Source organism: Gossypium arboreum, chromosome 7 (genome assembly GCF_025698485.1).
Source record: "Gossypium arboreum isolate Shixiya-1 chromosome 7, ASM2569848v2, whole genome shotgun sequence".
Classification (NCBI taxonomy): Eukaryota; Viridiplantae; Streptophyta; class Magnoliopsida; order Malvales; family Malvaceae; genus Gossypium; species Gossypium arboreum.
In genome coordinates, this window is record NC_069076.1 from 6,237,873 (window position 1) to 6,246,769 (window position 8,897).

The window sequence follows — 8,897 nt, forward strand, 5'->3', positions numbered from 1 at the left end:
ATATAGCGCTAGTTGCAGTTATTACTCTGGATTTATCCGATGAGGCATTGAGTGCCAAACCAGTGCGTTCGTTGGATCCAAGTATTCGTCCAAGTCCGAGTCATGTTAATAGGGAAAATAAACGATAAAAATCGATGTGCTTGATATTGAAATGTCAATGGATGAGAATGGAAACAAGATGTAAAATGGATTATGAAATGAAATGTGAATCTTGAAATGAATTCAAGTATTGATAAAAAAGATGAATCATGGCATTGCATGAGTTGAATTACCAAATGATATATGTATGGAATACCATTGATTTGTGTTTAAACATGTGAAATCTTATGGATGAGAATAGAGAATCAGCAAATTTATATTATTGATTTAAAACTTATGTTCATAACATTACTTATTGCATTTTTACAATTCAATTACTTATACTAAGTTAAATCGTTCGGATTATAGGAATATCACTAAGTTTTACTCAATGTGCGGTTTTGTTTTTCATGAGCAGATTATGTATTTCTCAATTGATTGTCAACTCAGCATCCAACAACAAATCCCAAACTCAAGTGTAGTGATGTTCTAAATTGTAATGGCATGTACCTAGGAAGTCATTAGTTTGATGTTGTTGATATTTGATAATATTTTGGTTTTAGGTGCAATGATGGTCAATTGTATATTTGTTGGTTATTGAATTTGTATTTTGGTATGTTGCATAGTCTAATGTGATGGTATGCCTTTTAGCTTAAAGCTTGTAGCCTAAATAACTAAAATTTAGTTCTATATTGGTAAATTTGGTATGGATGAAAGTCTTGAATGGATGATTCCTTGTTAATATGTTTTGAAGATATAAAATGTGGTACCAATGAGGGTACATTAGTTAGGCATTTAAGATGGTTGTTTTGGTATGAAGTGAATATGTTTAATTGTGTCTTAAATAGGTTAAATGACTGGTGCAATGATTACTTAGTGCCCAAGTAATCATGATTTGGTAAACTTAAATTTTAAGGTACATTTAGGTGCACATGACCTGAGACATGGTCTGTCACACACGGGTAATACACATGGGCGTGTACCCTGAACGTGTAGAATAATTGCATAAGTGTAGTTTCCACAGGGGTTGACACACGGCCATGTGACCCAAGTCAATGAGTTAATGGGCTAGGACACGGTCGTGTGTCCAAACTTTGAAAGTCACACGATCTGAGGCATTCCACATGGCCTGGCCATACGGCCGTATGTCCCCTATTTTTAAGCATTTTGAGATTTCACCCTAAACTTCTAGAATTATTTCAAATTGGCCCTTATTAGTTCTTAAATCATTTTTAAGGACCTATAAACTCGTATTTAGGACTGTATGGGTAATTTTTACTGTGCTTTGAATGAAATGGCCTACATTTTATTTATGATTAATTAATTGATTGATTTGTTAGTAATGCATGTGACCCTAATCTTCGACGAATAGGGGTTAGGGTGTTACATTTAGTGATATCAGGGCTACAAGTTTAATCGATTCTCGAACTAAATTGAGCTCAAAATTAAGTTTAGAGGTAAATGCCAAAGTTAAGTCGGGATTTGGATGCTGAATGTACTTGTTTTTGTTTTATAGTTGAACGATGTCAGATGACTAAAATAATGAAGTAGACCAAGAGATGTATATTGGTGATAATGTTTCTAATGAGCTAGATGGAACCAAATCGATGACACCAAGTGCTAAGCCAGCTGAGCTCAACAACCCAATGTTAAGCAAGGTAATAATGAGGGAGTAGGTGATTCACAATTATTTAAAGCTATCATTGATACACTTCAGCGTGTTACGGGAACTACGTCTGCTACAGTGTCTGCACCTACTGTTTAACGGGCTCTAATAAAAGAATTTTGGAGATATGGTGCGGCTGAGTTCTTAAGGTTGAAAGGGGTTGATCCCTCAGCGACTGAAGTTTAGATCCAATCTACTAAATCCGTCTTACAACAACTTGAATGCAATATGCGCAAAAGCATAATTTGTATTATTTTTCTACTGCAAGAAGAAGCGTATACCTGGTGGCAGTCAGTGACACGTCACGTACCGACCGAAGGGCCCAATTAGGAGTTCTTCCAAAATGAATTCCAAAATAAATATGTCAGAGAGTTGTATCTTGAAGATAGAAGGCAAGAGTTTTTTTTGTTAAAGTAGAGTGAGATGTCAATGGCTGATTATGAACATGAGTTCTTACGACTCAATAAGTATACTTCTGAATTTGTGCTATTTAGAATTGAAAGTTGTAAGCGATTTCTGCATGGGCTACGTGATGAACTTCTAGTACAGTTGGTATTGCACCAAATCATAGAATTTGCCAATCTAGTTGAACGGGCAAAGATGGTGGAGCAAGCTTTGGGTCTTGATAAAAGGTTGAAGTGACTTGCACTACTAAAAAGTGGTTTGGAGCTGCTAGCTCACATCCATAATTGAAGCGAACTAAAAAAATTTGTGGTAGTTGGAAGTCAACTTTTAAGTCTGACTGATCTGATAGAAATTGTGATCGACAACCGACTGTGTCTACGGGTAGTGTGCGAGGTTCATCCAAGGATACTGACATTCTGAATTGTGAGCACTGTGGGAAAAAGTATCACAGTGAATGTTGGAAATTAATTCGAGCTTTTTTTTTTGTCAATCTATGGAGCATTTTGCTTAAAAATGTCTGAAAAATAAGAATGCTACTTTTGTTTCTTCTCAGAGGTCTGTGCTTGCTAGAGGCGGTGCTAAAAAAGGAAATGATATTGTTACTCACCAGGTAGAGGCCAAAGCCCCAGCATGAGCTTATGTTGTATGGATACGTGAGGATGGTAGTGCTACCGACATTGTAACATGTACCTTTTTATTGCATTCAAAACTTGTTTATGCTTTAATAGACTTGGGATCTTCACACTTATATGTTAATGCTGAGTTAGTTAAATCGGGAAGTTTGAAAAAAGAGACGTCTAGGGTATTAATAGTTGTATCAAGTCCTTTAAGGTAGTCTGTAATAGTGGATCAAGTGTGTAAGAGATGTCCATTAGAGATACAGAATATAACTTTCCTTGTTGATTTGTTGATAATGTCATTTGGCAATTTTGATCTGATTTTGGGTATAGATTGGCTTACTGAACATGGAGTGATTATTAATTGTTGTAAAAAGAAATTTGTGGTTCAGAGTGAAGACGGTAACATGATTGAAATGAATAGTGTTCGGGCAAGTGGTTTAATTCATACCATTTCAGTAATTCGAGCTAATAAACTTCTCAACCAAGGTTGTGAAGTTTTTCTGGCCTATGTTATTAACTTGAATTCTGGTGATAGTTAGAGCAGTAAGATTCATGTTGTTTGTGAATTTCCTAATGTGTTTCCCAATGAATTATCGGGATTACCACCAGATTGGGAGGTTGAGTTTGCAATTGAAGTGTTTCCAAGTAAAGTTCTGGTGTCCATGTCCCCTTATCGTATGGCAGCAACAAAGGTGAAAGAATTGAAGGTGCAATTGCAAGATTTACTGGATCGTGGCTTTATGCATCCTACTATATTGCCTTGGGGAGCTCTAATGTTATTCGTCAAAAAGAAAAATAGTGCAATGGGACTCTGTATAGATTATCAATTGAATAAGTTAACGATTAAGAATTAGTACCCCCTACCTCGTATTGATGACTTGTTTGATCAACTAAAAAGAATTTGTCTTTTCTAATATTGATTTGAGATCTGGCTACTATCAGTTGAAAATGAAATATGGTGGCATTCTTAAGACGACATTTCGTACGTGTTATGGCTATTATGAAATCTTGGTGATGCCTTTTGGGTTCACTAATGCTTCGGTGGCATTCATGGATCCTATCAACCGTATTTTCCAATCGTATTTGGATCAATTTGTAGTAATTTTCATTGATGACATTTTGATCTATTAGAAATTTGAATCCCAGCATGAGCAACACCTTAGAATTGTTTACAAGTATTATGAGAAATAGTTATATGGAAAGCTTAGCAAGGGCGAATGCTGGTTATCAGAAGTTGTGTTTTTGGGGCATGTTATATTGGTAGATGGAGTTAGAGTTGATTCAAAAAAAATTGAGGGCATTGTTCAGTGGAAAGCACCGAAGAATGTGTCAGAGGTTCGCAGTTTTCTTGGGTTAGCTGGTTATTACCAAAGATTCGTAAACGAATTTTAAAAGATAGCTTTGCCGATGACAAAACTGTTGCATAAGAATGTTCAGTTCGTTTGGAACAATGAATGCTAAGAAAGTTTCAAGAAATTGAAATAGATGTTGATGGAAGCGCTAGTTCTAACTTTATGAAAATCAGGAAAGGATTTTATGGTCTACAGTGATACTTCATTGAGCGACCTAGGTTGTGTTTTGATGTAAAACGAAAAAGTGATCACTTAAGCGTCTCATCAACTAAAAACACAAGAATGCAATTATCTAACACACGATTTAGAGCTAGATGTCGTGATTTTTGCTCTAAAGATCTGGAGACATTATCTATATGTTCACGTTTATACCGATCATAAGAGTCTTAAATACATCCTATCTCAAAAGGAGTTGAATTTGAGACAACGACATTAGGTTGAACTTCTAAAAGATTTAGATTGTGTTATTGATTACTATCATGGTAAAGCTAATGTCGTAGCTTTTGCCTTGAATTGAGAGGCAGTAATTGAATTGTGAGTGATGTTTTCTCAACTTAGTATCAATGATTATAGAAGTTTGTTGGCTGAGTTGAAGATCAAACCGATGTTGTTTGATCAGATCAAGGTAGCACAGTTAGATGATGCCAAGTTAGTGAAGAAAAGAGAAATGGTTCAAAATGGCATAATAGAAAATTTTAGCATTGATGATTGTGATTGTTTGAGGTTTTATAACCAAATCTGTGTTTCAGATGTTGCGGAATTAAAAGAGTTAATACTTCGCAAAACTCATGATAGTCATTTTGCTTTGCATCCTAAAGGAACAAAAATGTGCCGCGATCTGCGAAAATCCTATTGGTGGCCGGGAATGAAAAGAGATGTAGTTGAATACGTAGCTAAATGTTTAACTTGTCAATGAGTTAAGGCAGAACATCATGTTCCTACAGGATTATTTCAGCCTATTTCTATTCCCGAGTGAAAATAGGAACGCATTAAAATGGATTTTGTAACGGGGTTACCTTTATCGTCAAGTAAGAAAATTGTTATTTGGGTAATTGTTGATCAACTTACAAAATCGACTCATTTTATTGCAACCAGAATTGATTGGTCACTTCAAAAACTTGCTGAAGTTTACATTTAGGAAATTGTGAGATTGCACAGTGTCCCTATGTCGATTATCTCTGATCGAGATCCGTGTTTCACTTTGAAATTTTGGAAACAGTTGCATGAATCTCTTGGTACGAGACTCAATTTCAGCACAGCTTTTCACCCACAGACAAATGGACAAATTGAATGTGTTATTCAGATTTTAGAAGATATGCTTCGTACTTGTGTAATTGATTTTGAATCAAGTTGGGAACGTTATTTACCTTTGGAAAAATCTGTATACAACAATAGTTTCCAATTGAGTATTTAAATGGCCTTGTACGAAGCTTTATATGGTCATAGGTGTCGAACACCTGTTTGCTGGATACAATTATGTGAAAGAAAACTTTTTGGGCAGAATTGATTCAAGAAATGGAAGATATTGTTAAGATAATCAATGATTGATTGAAAACAGCCTTTGATAGACAGAAACCGTATGCAAACTTGAAACATTGAGAAATTGAGTTTACTGAGGGTGACAAGATGTTTTTAAAAGTTTCACCCTAGAAGAAAGTTCTGCGACTTGGCAAAAAGGGGAAACTAAGTCGTCGTTTTATTGGACCATATTTAACTACTGAAAGGATTGGACCAGTGGCATATCGGTTGGCATTACCTGCGAAATTACAGAAAATGCACGATGTTTTCCATGTGTCAATGCTTAGAAGGTATCGATCAGACTTGTCTCACGTTATTTCGACGAATTATATACAAATTCAACCTGACTTGATTTATGAAGAAGAATTGGTTGAAATTTTAGCTCGAGAGGTGAAAAAATTGCGTAATAAGCGTGTTCCATTAGTGCAAGTTTTATGGCGTAGTCATAATGTCGAGGAAGCGAATTGGTAGCCAAAAGATACGTTTGTCTTAATATCCCCCGCCTCTTTTCAAGTAAAAAAAATTGAGAACGAAATTTATTTAGGGGGAGAATTGTAACGACTCGATAGTGAAGGGTGTCGGAAAGTGTATTTTTGAGACTTCATTTTCATAAACTGAATTAAATATTTATATAGTCATATTAGAAACGAATTAAATTTTGGATAAGTAATTTGCATGAATTATGAGCTATTAAGGAATAGGGATTAAATCGTAAGGGTTAAAAGTTGGATTATAGATTTAAATAAATTAAAGGGACTAAAATGGTAAATATACATTTATTTTGTTAAACCGGATAGCATTAATGATAAATATAAATATAAATATATGTTAACTTATTATATATATGTTATAATAAAATTAATAAGGTGAAAACTTAATGTATGTATATATATATTATATAATAATAATAATAATAATAGAAAACATAATAAAAGAATAATAAGAAAGTTGAAAGAGATGATAGCATGCAAAGAAAAGAAAAAGAAAAAGAAGTGATGAAGAAGAAGCTACAGCACCTAAGGGATTTAACATTCAAACTTCAATTGGTTAATCAATTTAGTTTCATTTTCTTGAAAATTTTACGTTTTTGGAATCTCGGTATTTAGAACTACCAGACTCATGTTGTAATTTTTAGTATTGTTCAAGATTTTAGATGTTTCCATTGTTGAATAGTTTAAGTACTATGGGTTAAATTAATAGATTTTTAAGTTAGAAGTAAAAAATGACTACACTATAGAATAAATTGTTAATTTTGAGCAATAGGAACTAAATTGTGAAAAATTCAGAATTAAGGGGTAGAATTGAAAATAGGGAGCTAAAATTTAGTTTAGAGTGAAATTAGTATAAAATTTGAGGTTAAATATGGATATTAAATTTAGTCTCGATTGAGGGACTAAATTGAGGATTAAACAAAATATAGTAGAAAAATTTAATTTTTTGTGATTTGAGTGATATGTTATTAATTAATTGTAATTATTTTATTCCGTAGCAAACGTCGTTCCGGAGAAAGAAGGGAAAAGACAAGGTCGATGTCGAATAGCTCGGAATTCATGGTTAGTGTTTATATAATCCGAATTAAATAATAGATTGTTGCATATTTAATTGTTTGCATATGGTAAGCATTTGAGGTGAGTACTTTGGTACTTTGGGATTTAATTGAATTCATAGTTGATTTGAAATGGATTGATTTTGTATATTATAAAATATGTTGATTATATGAATATTGAATTGAATATATGTGATAATGTATATATACGAGATTGGGACATTGATGTATTAAAAAATGAAATGAAACTCTATTAACTGTTTCGAGCTAAGTCGGATATAAATGGCATGCCATAGGATAGGAAAAGTTCAGGGATTTTTCGACCTTAAGTCGATGAGGCACCGGGTGCCAACTTGCTTTGGTTTAATCGATGAAACACTAGGTGTCAACTTATATAGCGCTAGGCACAGTTATTACTTCGAATTTATCCGATGAGGCATTAAGTGTCAAACCGGTGTGTTGGTTGGATTCGTGTATCCGTCTAAGTTCGAGTCGTGTTAATAGGGAAAATAAACGATAAAAATCGATGTGTTTAATATTGAAATGTCAATGGATGAGAATGGAAACAAGATGTAAAATGGATTATGAAATGAAATGTGAATCTTCAAATGAAGTCAAGTATTGATTAAAAAAAGATGAATCATGCCATTGCATGAGTTGAATTACCAAATGCTATATATATGGAATACCATTGATATGTTTTTAAACATGTGAAATCCTGTGGATGAGAATAGAGAATGTGTAACACTCCTTACCCATATTCTTCGCTGGAATAGAGTACGAGGCATTACCAGAGTTTACCAAATTAATTTTCCGTTATTACAAGTTGAATACTATTCATTTACCGAAACATGTCATGACGTCCTTTAGATGGGCCTCTAAAGCCCAAAACATACTTCGGGACCAAACCGAAATTAAATCGAAACCATAGGGAATTTTTCTCAAAATCCCAAAGTTTTTTTTTTAAATTTTATAAGCTTAATATAACCCCTTTATAAATATCTAACATTCCCTGCAATTTTAAAACCAAGACCAATCCAAACCAACCAATCCATTTCAACCAATTTGGTACCAAATCATACTTCTATTATAATTATACCATTTAGAATATTCATCACTCTTTACTTTAATACATATTCATTAAACAAGTCTTAGCATTTATTTAATCCTCAAATCATATACATGCCATATAAATCAAAAAGGAAATTTACAAAAGCTACCGGAGATAATCTGGATAGTGTGATCCTCAGTGTTGATCCGATCCTCTGTATATTTTCACGTCAATCTACAAGAGACATTGAATACACTAAAGTAAGCTTATAAAAGCTTAGTAATTTCAAAGGCATAAAATATAAATCTTACCAAATATTTATACACTTATACAATATACACAATTATTAAGTTCACCTGTCAACCACAATCATTGGTGAGTTCCCTTGTATAAACTCACAACCACTTATCCATTTACTTTAATTATTTTGGGCCCATTTGTCACATACCATTCTTAATCAAATTAGGGAACGGTTATGGAAAATTGAGTACTTCACTTCCACTTTGCCATAGTATAACTACAATCTTGCGTATGATCTCTTATCATTTTCCGAAGCCATAGCCCTGCCACGGTCTTACACGGATCACATTTATCACTTGTCACTTGTCACTGATCAGATAAGTGTAGCTGAGGCTACCACTTATCACTTGTCACTAATCAG

General features: G+C 33.8%; 1 protein-coding gene across 1 annotated transcript; it reads left to right on the plus strand.

Annotated features, from left to right (window-relative positions):
* Nucleotides 1-1,637: 1,637 nt before the first annotated feature.
* LOC128295384 (uncharacterized) lies at nucleotides 1,638-3,623 on the plus strand. The gene is made up of 3 exons (XM_053030947.1): nucleotides 1,638-1,736; nucleotides 2,703-2,759; nucleotides 3,309-3,623. The coding sequence occupies exons 1-3, from the start codon at nucleotides 1,638-1,640 to the stop codon at nucleotides 3,621-3,623; spliced, it is 471 nt and encodes a 156-aa protein (XP_052886907.1).
* Nucleotides 3,624-8,897: the final 5,274 nt, after the last annotated feature.

Coding starts and splice junctions, on each gene's coding strand:
- LOC128295384 (XM_053030947.1), top strand. CDS start 1,638: ATGTATATTGGTGATAATGTTTCTAATGAGCTAGATGGAACCAAATCG. Junction 1,737..2,702: donor ACAACCCAATGTTAAGCAAG/GTAATAATGAGG, acceptor GTTTCTTCTCAG/AGGTCTGTGCTTGCTAGAGG. Junction 2,760..3,308: donor ATGATATTGTTACTCACCAG/GTAGAGGCCAAA, acceptor GGTGATAGTTAG/AGCAGTAAGATTCATGTTGT.